We start from the raw sequence: 16,477 nt of genomic DNA, 5'->3' as shown, positions 1-16,477 counted from the left end.
TCTGACAGAGCTACCACAACAGAGCAACAACACAAAGGGTCAAGAACATGATGCTAAATGCAGATGTCTATATTACACATGGCGTTCTGGTAGCTAACATTAACAATGTCTTATTTACTTCAAGTAAATTATATATTGATCACTCATTATGAACAAGTTCACAGCCTATTAAATGCAAGTTCTTGTGAGTGAAAAGTCATGAAAAATCTCTTCTAGCAGGTGAAAGAGGTGAAAGACTTGGATGATAGGAAAGTCACATGAACAGGTATTTTAGGTTTTGATACGTTCGTTGTCTGCACCTGCCATTTCATTTGAAAAATCAAATGTTTGGGGTTTCTTGATTTCTTTGGGAAATTCAACATTTCACAAATCGGCAACGACAAGAAGTCTGTGGGCATTAGCCTTATTGGCAGATTTGGGTCTTTTTGCCTTTCTATATTTTACCATATTTGGACTGTAATTTCAAAACAATGGGGATAAAAATGTCACTGCATGGAAGAATGATTGATGAGAAGATAGGAAGGGAAGCTGTAATGGGAAGTCACCAGTGGAATTCTCCAGTAATTCACATTGGCATTTTCTTTTGTGTTCAGCAACTACCTGGAAAGGGAGAGAAGCAATGAGATAAAATAGTTTGCTTATATATGAAGACATTCAGAGTAGTGAGGATGAGGGAAGGTGTTAGAAATGAGGTCAGAAAGACCTTGTAAGACTGAGTGACCAGTCAATAAAACGGCAGATAAAATCAGTGCAGGTAAATGATGCACACAGGAAAAAGAGTCCTTGTTTCAAACACAGGCAGATTGACTCTGAGCTGGCATGTGCCACTCAGGAGCAAGGCCTTGTTCCCCATTATTGACAGTTTCCATAAAAGTATCCATTCAATGCATAGCATTCAATAAATAAATAAATAAATAAATGAAAAAGCAGGAAGGAGTAAAAAACTAAAACTTCCATGCCACTGGTTCCATGGTTTCCCAACATCGTTAAAACTATGTTTCTAATTCCCCCCATCTCCAAAAGTATACAATATGGGAGGGACACAATAAAACGAGCACATGTATATAATAGGACTTTCTATCCTGGAAAAAATAAGTCTTAGTGGAGATGCAAGGTCTCCAAAATCACCACAGGCATAGGCATAGTGTTTAGAGACTAATAACCTAACAGACTAAATTGTCTATTGCGATAGAAAGGAATGTGAGGAACCTACATCAGACGGAAGAGGCTCAAAGCAAATAAATTGCTCTTCAGACAATATGAAGAATCTTTGCTGTAGATGCTGGTGTATGTTAAAAGTTTCCATGGGTTTAAGCAGAGTTTGGAATAATTCTTGGAATAGAAGTCCAATGAGAAGTATGTCACATAAAATACCACGGGTGGCTCAAAGAGTCCTGAGCTGCAAATGGCTTGAATAGCAGGAAGGTACCTAGGGGAGGTATTATGTGCTTGTCCTATTTTTATTCTGTTCTCTAGACAACTGCTTTTTGCTGCTGTTGGGTACAGAACAGCGGAGCAGATGAACCTTTGGTCTGATCCTGGGCAGCTATTCTTCTGATTTTAGCATTGTTGCCCCATTTTTGACCTGTGCGGTAAAGATGAAGTTTGGAGTCTCCTGTGTATATTTTCTGCAGTTTTGTTATGAGCTGAAATTGATGATGGAGAGATTTTTTAATGCAATTTTGCCTACTCATAGATATGTATAAAATCTTGTTTCCCCACCTAGTTCTCTTGTTCAGAGCACCAAGATTCTTAAAACCAAAGCCCCCACAGTATGAGTTTGGGAAGGATGGCATCCCATGGGAGCGACTCCACAGCACAGAGGACAAGAGTGACCAAGAAGGAGCAGTGAATGAAGTGCCATAGACTGACCACAGCCCCCATTCCCTGCGCTGCTTGGGGGGAGGAGGTGGAAGAGGGTGGATGGCATTTTGGGGTTCTTTCCTTTGTTTCTCGCTTCTCTAGCTTGTTAGGAATAGGCAATAAATGTGACTGTCTCCCTACTCTGTTTTGCCTGTCATGATCATTGTTGAGCAATCTCCCCGTCCTTATCTCAGCCCTCAAGCCCTTTGCATCCTCTTTTCTCCCTATTCCTCTTTGAGGAGGGGGAGTGAGAGAGCGGTTGTGGTGGAGCTCAGCTGCCCACCCGGGTAAAACCATCCCAGAAGCACATGTTGAGAACTGGTTTGGAGAGCAGTTTTCCAAAGATGCCCAAGATGAGTTCCTGGAATGTGCAAAGGGTGCAAAGGGCTCTTTAGTGAAACCTGGGGGAAAAAGTTAAGATCCAGGTTATAGTAGTATACGTTCTCTGCACTTCTCATGAAATGTACACGTTGGGAACAGAAGTGGCAAGCAGTTTCTTTTTCAGGGAAGTTAAGGAAGTTAAGTCTCTTTTTAAGGGAAGAAACCAATTTGGAGGGGCAACGTTTGCTTTCTCCCGTTTGTCAGCAGCCTCTCCTGATCATGGTGACGTTTGATGGATAATCCTGGGAGGCCTCATGGTTAGGTCCACCAACTCCTTCAGAACCCATTTGTGCATCCTGCCAGGCTTTTCCCCACAGGCCCCAACGTGCCCCCCGGGCCCTACAAAAAAGACCCTTTGTCCACAGAGGGGAGGCCACGTTGAGTTGGATTTCCCCAAGGACACAGCGAGCGGTGAGACCACGTACATGTACAGAGTTTTATTGCCAAAGTGTGCCACAGTCACAGAGGGCCTTGTCTGCCTTCTCCGTACTCGGGTGTCCTCAGTGCTGCTTGGGCCCTGGAAAGCTGCAACAAGACAGACAGAGCTGTGAGCAGCCAGCCCAGGCAGCTGTGCCCCCTGCCACCCTGGAGCTGCTCCCCCCTGGCCGGCCAGCCCCTGGTGCTGGGCATTTGCCGGGCTGCTTCTGGGCTCTGACCTCTGCCCAGCCCCACGGATCCGGAGCTCAGCCCCATGTGAAGCAACCTGCTCTCTGTCGGAGCCTCATTTCCTTCTCCTTGCCAGGATGTCAGCTAAAGTACAGAGCAAAGAGGCAACCATCAGAGCACCGCTCCACAGCCCTGGCTTCCAGCCCTGCCCTCCAGCTGGGACACATGCTTGGGGAGCCACTGTGCAAGGCTCTCCAGATCACTCCCTGATGGTTGCTCAAGCTTTTGAAGGAACTTGGAGGCAGGTTGCAAGGCAAAGCCCTGTGTCCCTGTCTACCCCATCTTCAGCCCATGGGACACAGCACGGTGTCTGCCCTGTTCTGCAAAGGCAGGGCCCGGAGGAAAGAGGAAAGAGAGAGCAGAGGCCCCTACAGCTCTCTGGTCAGGAAAGGGAGTGGTAAGTTCCAGTGCGGGCTCTCACCAAGGGTTTCGAAGGTCGATGTGTGCAGCCTCTGACCGTTCTCTAGGCAGCCTCTCCTGGCTACGGTACGGAGCCTCTCCAACATGGGGGGGGCGTTTCTGGCCTAGGGCAAGACAGGAAGGCACAAGTTCACGGGGGTCCAAAAAGATGCCTTCTGTTGCCCCTCAGCCAGCTGGCTGGGTGGGCTGCAGGGGGAAGGTGAGAGGCAGTGGGTGGCCAGGAGGGATGGCCATGTCCCAGTCCCGGCCAGCCCCACGTGCATCACCGCACGCTTCCCTGAGGGAGCCAGGGCAGGGCCGCAGGGCCCTGACGTCTCGCTGGAGCACAGCTTACTTACCAGGTAACTGCAGAGCGCATCCTGCAGCTCTCGTGCACCCAGCCTCTCGGAGAGAGAGATGATCTCCTGTGGCTGCCTCAGCCCCATAAATGGAACACAGAGACTGAAGGTGATCTTGCACATCTGAAAAAGAGAGTTGTGCCGTCATTCCTCCTCCAGCAGCGTCTGGGACCTGCCCAGGGAGCCAGCCATGTGCTGCTGAGCTCCACCTGGCGGGGTCTGCCCGAGGGGCACTCGCTGGCACTGGCGGCAGCAGAGGGGACCTGCTCCATCCCTTAGGCCGGCACCCGACCCAGTCCTGATGCCTGGCGGCCGAATCCGTGGGCTTGCTCCCCACTGCCCGCTCCCAGGGGAGCACCAGCTCCGGGAGGCAAAGGCAGGCACGAAGGCACGTGGCCAGCAAAAGGGCCCAGAGGCCTGAGATGGTCCTGCCAGCGATGCTGGCAAGACTGCCCTGGGCAGCACAGCGGAAGGCTCGCTGGAACACTTTTAGGGGGGATCTGCAGAGACGCCCGGCAGCCGCTGAGCAGGCAGGAGTGGCAGAACGCCTTGGCCGTGGCCACGCAGCTTTCTGGGGCTTTGGGAGCAAGCTCCAAGGGCACTTACGCTGGCAACTGCAAAGTCGGGATCCCGGAGGTGCAGGAAAAGGCTGACCCATGTTTCCGCCACTTCTCCGGCAAAGAACGACCGCTTGCTCGAGGCTGAGGAGGCCAGGACTGAATAGAGGCGCAAGGCCGAGTAGCGAAGGCACTCTTCTTCCTGCAACCAGAAAGCCGTTTGTCAGCTGGGTAACGAGGCCGAAGCAGACACTCAGCCAGCAGAGGCTGTCCAGGCGGCGCGTGCAGGCCCCTGCCCACCCCACGCTTCTCAGAGCAGCGGCAGGAAGAGCTGGGTTCACTCACAGACTCGAAGAACATCTTGGTGGACCTGGCGATGTCTTCAAAGGCCGATCCCAAGTTCACCACCTGCAGCACCCTCACGAGCTCAGCTAGCGCCAGCATGCTTTCTGCAACCACCTCGGGACAGGCAGTGTCCGCCAGGCTCTGTTGCAGCACCTGGACAACTTGTCTCCCGTGCTTCTGCACCTGCAAAGCCACAGACGTGCACAGACTTAGGGCTCTCCCTGCCTCCAAGGGCTGCTCTTTCTTTCCGTGGCTGACAGCTCTGATCCAAAGCACTGTTCCTCTGACATTTGGAACCCAATTTGCCCTCGGCAGCCCTGCTGGCATCAGGGAAAGGAGCGTGGCCTTAGGAAGGAGCCCTGCTTTTGCCTTTGCCGCTCTGTCCAGGCCCTTGAAGCAGCTCTCCCCCGGGGTCTTGCTAGGGAGGGGAATATCCCTGCAGTCAGAGCGCAGGGAAATCCGTCTCACCTCCACGGGCATGCTGCCGGCTGCGTTGCCCAGAGCTCTCGCTGCCAGCTGCCTTATGGTGCTGCTTCGGTGGTGTGCTTTCTCAGCCAAGACATGCAGAGTCTTCAGGATGTTCCTCTTCTCAAGAGGCGGCTCCTTCATCAGCTGCAACAGAGCAACACAGCCACGAGAGTCAGGACACAACCTCAGCCCAGGCACAGCACACAAGCAGGCTTCGGACAAAGGAGCTTTCGGACAAAGGAGTCTCGATGGGGACGCTTTCTTCTCATCTCTCCCCACAGCAAGAGGCAGCCCAAGCAGCAATCTCTTTCAGAAAAGCCCTGGGGAGCCCCCCTGCCCTCCTACTGCCTCACCTCAGCAAAGAACGCCATGGCCGTCAGCTGCAGGTTTGCTGATGGGCAGTGCAGCCACTGGGAGAAGATCTCAATCAGCTCCCGGGAGATGAGCTGGGCACGGACCAGGACACTGCACAAAGAGCACAAGGGGCAACGCCCGGTCAAGTGGGAAGGCTGCAGGCTGCCACCGCGGACTTCCCCTCCTCCAGCACAGGCGCTGCTCTGCCCTGCACAGAGCTCCCCGAGCACGCAGGAAAGGGCCCCGGCAGCCGTTCCCCTGGGCGCAGCCACCGAGAGGAAGGCGAGATGCTGCCCTGGGGCTCTCACCTTGTCAGGAGGCACATGCCCTCGGCATAAGTGCGGGGGCTCTCCAGCAGCGCCGACATTTTCTGCCTCCAGAACGGCGTCAGCCAGTTCTTCTCAGCGCATTTGCTCAGCACTGACATGAGAGTCTCGCAAAAAGGCCTGGGGAAAGAGCAAGAGCCAGAGAAGTCTCAGATCAGAGCAGTGTTCCGCAGGGGAAGACTTAGCAGAGCAAGAATGCTCAGCAGCTTTACAAGCCGCTTCTTCACTCATCCCAAGCTCCAAACAAACAGGGATGGGAGGAAAAAAGCAAATCTGCAGCCTCGAGTGGCCTCCCGCCTAGGAAGCAGGACAGGAAACAACCAACCATGCTTGGCTAGGCAATTCAAGCCCCCCTTGCCCTGCCCCTCCTGCTCCTGACCTGCACACGTTGCCCTCTTGCCGCTGATCCTCAGCGTGCCCTCTCCAGGGGCTGAGGGGCGCAAACAGCATCTCTTCCCCCAGTGCCTTGCTGAGCTGCAGCAGGAGCCCAGGGAGGAGAGAGGGAAGCAAGCTCTGGACCCCCTCCTTGGACTGCACGGACACCATTTCGGAGATGGCACAGGTGACCTGCAGGGAAATGAGACCACCCGAGAAGCAGCCGTTAAACAAGAGCTTTGCCACCAGCCCCGGCCCGCTGGCTGCCTGGGGCACTTCTACTGCCTGCACGCCCCGTCTCCAGGACAGCCTTGCAGCCTGGGAGCAGCGGCTGTCCCGGCCGTCCCGAGCTGCTACCACTGAGACACTGCAGCAGTGTCCTGGCAGTGTCCAGAGACGCTTGCAAAGGGCACCCAACGCCTTGCCCTCGCACTGGGAGTGGGGGAGCAGACACAAAGTCTCTGCCACTGAACGTACAATCAAGGACTCCGGAGAAGGCTGCTGGGCGTGCAAGCTGCGACTGGACGAGCTGGGCTGGGAGCTGTCGTCTCCCACTCTCCTCAGCTTCCTCGCTAAGCACTTCAGCACACCGATGCCAATGCTGTCTCTCCCCAGAGTCCTCCACAGCTCCAGTGTGTTTCTGCCAAGAGATGTGCAACCATGAGCCCGTATGCTCTGTTACCTGGGATGCCTTCACCTCACGCTTCTTCAGCAGCCGGGCTGAAGATGCCCGGTTCCTCCCAGCGGTACAAGCACACCTCCGACATTTGGGTGGAGGAGAAGGAGCTGCTGCTCCCCTTGGATCGCCCTAGGGGAGGGGAGGCAAGCTACGGCTCTCTGAGCCCAGCAGGAAAGGGAGGAGCGCATGTACCTGTCCATAGGCACAAACTTCTGGAGGATGACGTTCATTGTGAGCTCCTGGTGATGGCGGGCCAGGATCAGCACCGCATGGTGCACGAAGTACATGAATGAGGGCTCCAGCATGGACTCTGTGCAGGTGTGCAGGACAGAGAGGATTCCTTGCACCTGAAAGAAGCAGGGGAGAAAGAACGTCTTGGCACGTCCTCGCTTCTCCGGGAACATGGACGTTCAGCCCATGAGCCATGCCTGCTCCCTTGCCACGCTTTCACGCTCTAAGGCGAAATTTCACCCCTAGCACCCTGCCCGAGCCCTGACTCTGCACCGAGAGCTTCTTTAGCACACAAACGGCAAGATGTGTGGTGCGACAGCCAAAGCGAGAAAGTCCAAGGCATGGCAAAATGTCTCTTACGTCTGGACCAATGTCCTTGCCACATGTTTCCAGAAAGGTGAGCATCCAGTTGCCTGCAGCACGCACGCGGCTTCCTCTGGCATGCCGGAAGGGCTCCTGGATGGCATTCATGAAGTGTGCGGCCTGTTCTTTGGGGAAGTTTTTGCAAACAATCTGGAAAGATGCAAGAAACAGGAGAGATCCCATCACGGCTCCGCTCCAGCTCTTCAGAACATAAGGCAAGCTTGAGGGCACTCTTTACCTCTGCAATTTGGATGGAGGTCTGGAGCTGCTGAGAGGTGTCGCTGCGAGCACTCAGCCCCTCACACAAGCTCACCGGGTCGTCTGTCTCCAACACCCTGTTCGTGGCCTTGGCTGGAACGAGCACGGGGAGAAAAGGGGAGTCCCACTTAGGGCAACTGAACTTCCCTTCCCAGCCTTTGCTGAAGGGGCCAGGGGGGTCAGTCTTGAACTTGCTGCAGCGGGATGGCCCTTGCCAGGTTCTGAGTGCCCCCGGCTGCAGGAAACGCTGCTGGCAGGTGGCACTGGGTGGCCCTCTGCCAGGATCCCTCCCCAGGTGCCTGGGGAGGTGGAGGATGAACAGGGTGGGGACAGGACAGCAGCCGAGCACCGTGCCTCTCCTCTCCCTCCTGGCGGGATCCCGGTAGGGCCAGGCGGGGCAGAGGGCCGGCAGGCGCCTGCTCTACTCACACTCACCTTGGATGTGGAGAAGGGAGCTGAGGCAGGCAGCGGCCAGCTGGCGAGAGCTGGTCGTGGGCTCACAGGTCAGAGGCCCCAGCAAGCCCGCCAAGGCGCCAAACGGCAGGTAGGCACCTCTTGTCTGCAGGGGCGAGAGGAAGAACAAGGGCTGGAGGTGGCCCCAGCACTCCCTTGCGTCTCCCACCCGCGCCCTGCTCAGGCCAGGACTGGGCAGAGGGGCCACCCCAGAGCGCTGCGCTGGGGGACCCCACAGCCCGTGCACAGCTGGGCAGAGCTGCCCTGCCAGGCCCTTGCAGGTGGTTGGGGAGGGAGCAGGGGGCACACGGTGGGCATCCTTCCTCACCTGAAAAGCGACTCCATCTCTGCAGTCCTCCAGCAGCTGGGCGCAGACCTGCAGGGCCCTCTTGCACACCCACAGATCGTCCGAGGAGAGCCAGAACCACAGGACCTGGGGCAGAGCAGCTCTGTCTGCCAAGGGGCATCTTTCCCTGCCCGCCATCCCTCTCCATTTCCCTCCCTTCCTGGCACTTTCCCTGAGGGCCTGCCCTGCGGCACTGCCCCACTCTCTTCAGACGCACCTGCTCCCACCCAGGAGCTTTTCCCTGCTGCAGCCAGCCAGGGGCTGCCTCTTGGCTTTCCCCCCTGCAGGGCCCACTTCTTTGCCTCCCTGAGCTCACAAAAACCTGGCGTGGCAGCAGGAGGTTCCTGCTCCTCTGCTAACTCCCCAGGGTCCCCACTGGTGGCAGGAGGGATGCTTGCCCCATCACCCCATGGATACTCACCTCGGCGATGTCTACGAAGTGGACAGGGCTCGGCTTTGTCTTGAGCAGGACTGCCATGAGCCGGCCCAGAGCCTTCGTGGCCATGTGCAGAGACTGAAAGCGGAGGAGAGGGACGGAGATGCAGGATCACGGCTGCTGCCAGCACACAGCTTGTGCTGGGGAGGGGTCCTGACCGAGAGGTGGGCAGGGAAGGGACAGCAAGTTACCTGGAGCTGCAGCACTGCCTCCTCTGCGTTCCCGATCTCCCCAATCTGCTCAGCCGCTGAAGGAAGTGGCAGGATGGCCCGGCAGCAGTCAGACAGCAGGCTGCAAATTTCCTTGCTGCTGAACAAGATCTCCAGCTTGCTGGCAAGGGGAAGCCAAAAAAGAGAAGTTCCTAGCGTTCTCCAGAGAGGGTCGCATGGCATCTGGGCTTGTCCTCATCGACAGCCCCAAATCCAACCAGCCTAGGCTGTGGCAGGGAGTGCTGCTCTTCGGGAGCTCCCCGACAGGAGGAACGTCATCCCGCCTCACAGCCCCCGCAGCTCCTCGCTCTTACCTCCACTGCTCCAGGGCCAGAATCACCTTCAGGTGCAGTGACGCTGCCGGGAAGTCCCAGAGAGTCGTCTTCATCAAGTTCTGCAAGAGAAATTTGCCAAGTGGGCATTGGGCACAGGAGAGCTCTCGCACCCTGCCCGGGGACGGGCACTACTGCCAGACACTGGCTGCAGCGCTCCCGCAGCTCCCACAGGGGCGCTGCAGGATGGAGCAGCTCCCCAGCAGCTGCCCAGCCATGGCCACGGACTGCCAGCACCCAAGGGCCCAGCTGGGGACACGGCTGTAGGAGCTCAGGAGGGAGACCTTCCTGCCCCCTGGCATGGCCCCAAACTCCCCTGCAAGACAGCCCTGGCTCTGGGCACTCACCTGCAGGATCATCAGCAGCTTGTGCTTCAGGACAGGATGGAAGCTGCCCAAGTTCCCCACAGCTTGGATGGCACAGCCGACCTCAAGGATGCTCTGCACCAGAGCAAGATTGGTCTGCAAGTTCTGGGGACCAAGAGAGAAAAAAACCCTTTGAACTGGAGGAAGGCCTACGGGCTGCGAGAGGAACATGTGCACACGGGGGAAATCTAGGGGAAGGGCTTGGATCTTCCTGCTGGGACAAACCATTCCTCGGGGCACCTTTAGAAAGAGATGGCCTGGCTCAGGATGCCCTAGCACGGAGGGCTTGGAGCTGGGGCACCCAGCAGCCCTGCCCCTGCACGCCCCGAGCTCTCACCTGGCTGCTGGAGATGGAGAGCAGCAGGATGTTGCCCGTGATGTCTGCCTCCACGTGGGCGAGCAGTTGTTCCTTGGAGGCACGCAGTGCCATGCTGCTGTGGGCGAGCATGACAGCACTGCAAGTGGCCTCAGCTCTCCTGCTGGCCTGGGTCATCTGCGTTGCGAGAGATGCTGTGAGACGTCCGCCCGATGGCCCCCCACAGCCCACGATGAAAAGCAGGTGGAAGAAAGCCAGGGAGTGAAACCCCAAACACCTCACCTTCCTGCGACTGGAAACCCTCAAGCCCCGGACACTGCACGAGGTGGCAGCAAATGTTGTCAATGTCTCCAAGACCAGGCCAAAGTGGCTGTCGGCGGCTTGGCAGACGAGAGAAATGATTCCCTGCAACAAAACAGCGAGGGGCAGTTGGCACAGGCCCAGCCGTTCAGACATGGCCAGCCACAGTGGTGGGCAGCGATGAGGAGCTGGAAAAGGCCTGGAGCAGGGCCCAGGGACAGAGCAGGGAAGCTCACCTGGGCCTCAGATGGCTCCTCAGGTTGTGCTCTCGTCAGATGTTGCAGCAGGTTCTCTTGGACGTGTGGGAGTTCCTGACAAGCTCCCAGCGTTGTCCCAAGAGCCTTGTACAGGAAAGCCTGCAAGGGAAAAAGCCGAGCCCGAGATGCAGCAACAGCCTGGCGTGCTGCAACGGGGCCAGAGCAGGACAGGCACCAGTGCACGGGGAGCAGCCGAGCCCGGACGCAGGGATGGGCTTTCGCCAGCCCCGCTCAGCACGGAGGGAAAGGCCGCGGGGGGCAAGGGCCGGGGAAGCAGCGCAGACAGCCCTCGTGGGCAGAGCACCGCCTGCAGCCCCAGCCCCAGCCCCGCACGTGGGCAGGGGCCCCGTGGCTGCGCTGCCAGGGGAGAGCCGGGCAGGGAACCGACCTTCTCCCCAGAGCTGCTGGGAGAGCTGTCCAGCCGCTGGCTCAGCACACAGCTCAGGTGCTTGGTCCAGGCGTCATCCCCGATGGTTTCCAGGGATGCCCTCAGGAACTGCAGGAGAGAACAGGAGAGGAAGCGAATGGTTCTTGGCCTTTGACAAGCAGGAAGAGGCAGTGCCAAGGCACACGGCCACGCCAGAGTGGCCTTCCACGAGAGCTGTGGCCCGTGTGAGGAGAGCAGGCAGTACCTGAAGCAGACGGCGCTCCCACTCGGCAGCGTCTGGGATGTTCCCCTTTCCTCCTAGAAAGAAGACAAAAAACCTTGCTTGGGACCAAGCCACAACAGAAGAGCTGCTGCAAAGCTGGCCTGGCCCAGGGAAGCTGGTGGCTGCACCTGCTCCAGAGGCAGCCGTCCGTCCCTCCCCACAAGCACCGCCCCAGCAGGGCCATGGAGGTGCCACCAGGACCAGCACGCTGTCCAAGGGGACGGGAAGGGCCCCATCCATGCACCGGGATGAATGGATCGCTGTGGGACTGCTTCCCCCAGCTTCAGTGCTGGCTCCCTGGCAGGGAAACGAAACAGCAGCAGAACAAGCACTGGGCACCAGGCGGGGATTCCCCTTAGCCATGCTGGGAAGCTGACTTGCCTTGCCCTCCCTCCCCCTCCCCAGCAGCACTTTACCTTGGAGGTACTGCAGCAGCAGGGGAATCTCGGTGTTCCACGTGGCCCCCACAGCTCCGTGGATCCTGCTGTGGAGGCTCTGCATCACCAGCAAGGCAGCAGCTTGGAGTTCACTGCCCGCAAAAGGAGACCCCGCCACCACCAGCAGGCGAGCCAGCAAGTTGTGCGGAGTCAGCGTTGTCTCTGCGGGGAGAAAGAAATGCTGGGTGAGATGCCGAGCCACACCGTGCCCTGCCACGCTGCCGTCCCTGCAGGACGCAGACCCAGAGGTCAGCAGAGCTCATTGGGGGAGTTGCTACTCCTACCTTGCAACAGGGAGCTGAGGACATCGGGATCCAGTTCGTGATGCTCGTGCCCTGCTGTCAGCTCATTGCTCTCAGCCAGGGCGCGGAGACAGCGTGAGAGGGGGATCAGCATGCCCGTGTACTTGGCTGGCATCACATAGATCAGCAGCCTCGGCCACAGGAGCTGTAGGCAATGAGACAATTCAGCCCGTCAGCATTTCTGCCTCAGCTCAGAGATGGGGAGGATGGTGTGCATCTCCCGGAGCACTTCAGAGCATGCTGGGGGGGAGCTTTCAGGTGTGCAAAGGGGGCTAGGAACAAATGGCCTGAAGAGAGGAGAGGAGAGGAGAGGAGAGGAGAGGAGAGGAGAGGAGAGGAGAGGAGAGGAGAGGAGAGGAGAGGAGAGGAGAGGAGAGGAGAGGAGAGGAGAGGAGAGGAGAGGAGAGGAGAGGAGAGGAGAGGAGAGGAGAGGAGAGGAGAGGAGAGGAGAGGAGCAGCAGCAGGACAGAGGAGGACTTACTTTGGCCATCCCTCTCACAGAGATGTCCAGTGACGCCAGGACGTCCATGCACAGCCCTTGGAGACCTCCTTCTTCCTGGGCTTCCTGGGCAGACAGGAGTCCTGCAGCCTGCAAGACAACATTGGGAACCCCCCGCCCCGGTTGCTCTCAGTTCCTGCCCCAGGCTCAGGTGTGGCCCCAGCAGGCTCCCATGCCAGCCTCCTGGCAGCAGATCTCCAAGGGCAGATGTTGCACGCTGTCCTTACCCTTCTGCTCGAGCTCTGGCTGAACTCGCTGAAGATGTAGCCCACAACGTCCCACGCTGAGCAGCTCTGGGCATTGGCACTGAGCAGCTCCCTGATGAAGTGCAGAACTGCCCTCCTCACCTGCCAGGGGTGAAGCGTGGTTAGCACAGGGACGCGGGGACCTGCCCATGCTGGCAGCGGCGTCACCTCTGGCCATCAGCCCTCCTTCCGGTAAACATGAAGGAGCGGGGAAATGGCTGGCTAGGTCAGAGCCCTTCTAGTCCAGCCTTGCCAGGCTCTGCCTCTGCCCTGAGGGAAAAGGTTTCTCTCCCACCCCGACCCCGACCCTGACCCTGACGGCACAGTTCCTTCCCAAAGCAGCTCACCTGGATGCTGGGGTCCCTGCACACAAACTTGACAGCCTCCACGACCTGGGGCAGCTTCTCTGCCATCGCGGGCTCTGCAAGAGATCCAGTGAGGCATGCGTGGAGGCACAGCCCAGAGGGCGGAAGAGAGCCCTCCAAGCCCTGACCCCGCAGTACTGACCGTCACAGCGTGCCAGAGCACCGAGCAGACCCAGGGCTGCCACGCGCATGGCCTCCCTCTCGTGGCCCAGCTGGGACTCCAGGAACAGGATCGTCTCCTCTGGGCAGATCCGAGCTGTGGGGAGGAAATCCCATCCTGCATTAGCAAGCAGCTTACCCCCATTTCTGAGCTTTGGGAGAGAGCTGCTGGGACACCATGGGGCATCGCCACAGCTCCTCTCCTTACCTTGCAGCAGGATGCACTGGCTCAGCTCTGCCTTATGGTCCTGGCTGTGCTCTTTGGTGTCGTCAGTGAGCTGTGGGAACAAGGTCCCACATGGTGGAGAAAGTCCCAGCAGCATTGAAAGGGCCCGAAAAGAAACGGCGCTGCCAGCTCTCATCTCCCTGGGCACTCGTGGCAAGAGGACCCCCAGCCAAAACCCAGCCCACCCCACAGCATCCCCAGGGACACACGCACAGGTCTGGAGTACCCAGGAGCCACCCAGGAGCCAAGGCTGAGCAGCATTCAAAGACTCAGGGCTCTGGAGTCCTCCCGAGACTCAGCCAAGAGGGAATTGCTGTGGCTGTGTGGGTGCAGGCTCCCCTTACCTCGCTGTACACGACGCTGTTAATGGCAAGACACTTGCCCTTGGGGACGGGGATCTGAACTTGCTCCAGGGCCTCCAGGAAATAAAGGAGGCTCTGCAAGAGAACAGGAGAGGAAGAAAGGGCCGAAGCCATGTCAAGCCACTTGCGAATGGAGCAACTGTGCACAGCAACAGAGCTCCCTGTGCAAACAGCCCCCAGGGAGGTGGGAGCAAAGCCTCCCATCTCCCAGAGGTGGGCCCCACTGCCTCTTGGCTCCCTCCTGGCCCCATCATGGTTGCTCTTCCCTTGCCTGAAGAGCCGAGGGAGCCTCGCATCTCCATTGACCTCCCTGTTGCACGTTTCTCTAAGGGGAGCTCCCTGGCTCCTCCCTGCATGCCACAGATCCCTGAGCCCTTGTGCCACTTGCACAGACCCCACGGCCGTGCCAGGCCCTGCGCCACACCTCACCTTGGTCACCCTGGAGGCATCTTGGACCGTCCGATACTGGTGCAGGAGCCAGAGGAGCTGCTCCCAGACATGCTCCCGGTGCTCCTCCTTGTGCAGGAGGACACGCATCAAGGGAGTCATGGCCCCGATGACAGCTTGCTTGTCCTGGAGAGGAACCGGGGAGGCCCAGCGTCAAAGGCTGAAGGTCTGCCCTGCCCACAGAGAGGTCTTCCCCTTGCCCTTTTTCTCTCCCTCTCCCTCTCCCTCTCCCTCTCCCTCTCCCTCTCCCTCTCCCTCTCCCTCTCTCTCTCCCTCTCCCTCTCCCTCCCCCTTCCCATTCCCCTTGCCCTTCTGCCCTGCAGGAGATGGGCTTGCTCTGGAGGGCAGAGAGGTTTTCCGCACCCCTCACCCCCCGCCCTGCCTGCCCAAATGCCCTGGGCTTCAGCTGCTTCCCCGCAGGGAGCCCCCAGCCCCAGGCACAGAGCCAGTCTGGGGCCTCTTGCAGCCAGCCCGCTGGGCACAGACAGAGGCACAGGCGGGGACATCCCTGCTGCCATCCCCAGCTGGGAAAGCAGCACTTCTCACCTCTTCCTCCTGGCAGTCCAGCCAGTTTCTTGCCACAGAGCAGAACACCTGGGAAAGGTTTTCGTACAGCTGCTCCTTCTCCGTAGCAGGCAAGGAGCATCCTTTCCAGGTGCAGATGTAAACGTTGACCACTTTGGCCCACTGCTCCAGAGCTGCACCAAGAGAAGAGAAAAAGGAGCCTGGAGCAGGGAAGGGAGCAGCACCCCCCGCCAGCCTGCTGGAAGCACAGTTCATTCAGCTCAGGAGCAGATCTAGGTTCGAGGGCAAGTTGTGTGCTCGAGGTGTCTCAATGACAATGCCACACCGTTTCTGTCCTCCACATGACACCGTCTCCTCACAGGCTCCAGCATTTTCCTCTGCAGCCTTCCCCTGCCCTTCCCTTCCCCAAGTTTTGCCCATCAGGGCACATGAACCCGGTGGGAAAGCCCAGGAAGGCAGCAAAGGGACCCAGGAGTTCCCGGGCACCTTTACCTCCAGCCCACAGAAACCTTCACCCACCCTTTCCAGGTGCCCCCAACGCTTTGGGATGGCCCAGGGCTGGCAGCACTGTGGGCTCAGGCCCACCATGCCCGCTCTGAGACCAGAGCGAGGTGCCAGGGGCTGCCCTGCCCCTGCCCCTGCCCCTGCCCCTCCCCAGGGTCCACTCACCACCGCAGGCAGCACGCAGGATCCGGCCGCTCCCTAACTGGCCCACCACGGTGCGCAGCCCCAACAGCACCACGCGCATGAAGGGGATGCACTGCAGGGCTGCGAAGAGAACGGAGAGTGGCCACGGTCAGAGCCCCCAGCCGGCACTGGCAGCGAGGGAGGAGGCGCTGCAGCCACGGTGCCCCCCAGCTCAGCACGGCTGGCGTGGAGAGGGGAAGGATCCCTTTCTATCCCAGCTCGCCCAGCCTGGCCCAAAGCGGGAGGGAGGGAGGGAGGGAGGGAGGGAGGGAGGATGGCGGTGCTGGACCGTACCGTTGGTGCTGAGGAGTTTGCCCACAGTGATGAGCACGAACTCCTTGGAGATCTGCCCTGGGGCATTCAGCTGGGCCAGGAGCTCGGCTAGCACAAAGCTGAAGTGGGAGCGGGCCAGAGCCACCAGGACGTCGCTGGCAGCCACCTTTGTGTCTTCTGTCACGCCCTGAAAAAGAGGCTCAGGTTGGCTCAAGAGCCTCTGTGGGGCCCCAAGGCCAGAAAAACCTCTGTGCTGCTCCGCATTGCCCTCCAATGCCTGGCAGGCTGCTCCCATCACCTTCCAAGAGCACCGTCTCACCTGGTCAGCTGTCAGGTCCCAGGACACCTCTGCTAGCAGCCGGTTCACGACACCGCACTGCAGGCAGCTGTCATCTCCCCACAAGACGGTCTCGAGCTCGCAGTAAGTCTGCGCTCTGTCACCCTGGGGACAGACCACCATAGGGATCAGTTGCACTTGCTTTGCTCCTCTTCCCAGCGCGCCGCCAGCTGCCCGCCCTCGCTCTGCAGAGCCTAGGGATGTGCTGCTGGGGCTGGGAAGCTGCAATAGGGACACAAAGCCCCTGGCCTCTGGGCTTGGGCAGCCACGGGACCTTGGGATGGGGCCTGGGCAAATGACTGCTCCTTGAGAAGCTCCAGGCTGG

The 16,477-nt window shown here is 58.7% G+C and overlaps 1 protein-coding gene across 1 annotated transcript; it reads right to left on the bottom strand.

Moving 5' to 3' along the window:
• Nucleotides 1-2,134: 2,134 nt before the first annotated feature.
• LOC311209262 (maestro heat-like repeat-containing protein family member 2B) lies at nt 2,135-16,275 on the bottom strand (the record flags this gene model as incomplete). The annotated part of the gene is made up of 38 exons (XM_084286526.1): nt 2,135-2,224; nt 2,735-2,769; nt 3,332-3,434; nt 3,669-3,791; nt 4,275-4,427; nt 4,571-4,753; nt 5,039-5,182; nt 5,392-5,503; nt 5,701-5,838; nt 6,098-6,285; nt 6,571-6,733; nt 6,965-7,119; nt 7,364-7,516; nt 7,605-7,717; nt 8,060-8,183; nt 8,406-8,510; nt 8,845-8,937; nt 9,051-9,189; nt 9,383-9,462; nt 9,748-9,870; nt 10,103-10,258; nt 10,364-10,486; nt 10,618-10,737; nt 11,027-11,134; nt 11,271-11,323; nt 11,705-11,887; nt 12,010-12,172; nt 12,509-12,616; nt 12,754-12,873; nt 13,119-13,192; nt 13,279-13,392; nt 13,504-13,573; nt 13,866-13,958; nt 14,313-14,456; nt 14,877-15,028; nt 15,525-15,623; nt 15,837-16,002; nt 16,135-16,275. 38 exons carry the CDS (start codon nt 16,273-16,275, stop codon nt 2,135-2,137), a joined length of 4,704 nt encoding a protein of 1,567 aa, XP_084142652.1.
• Between the last annotated feature and the right edge of the window lie 202 nt (nt 16,276-16,477).

This window comes from Netta rufina (genome assembly GCF_964035555.1).
Source record: "Netta rufina genome assembly, chromosome: 4".
NCBI classification, from domain to species: Eukaryota; Metazoa; Chordata; class Aves; order Anseriformes; family Anatidae; genus Netta; species Netta rufina.
Note: the sequence above shows the minus strand (reverse complement) of the source record. Positions and strands in the feature narration are given on the sequence as shown.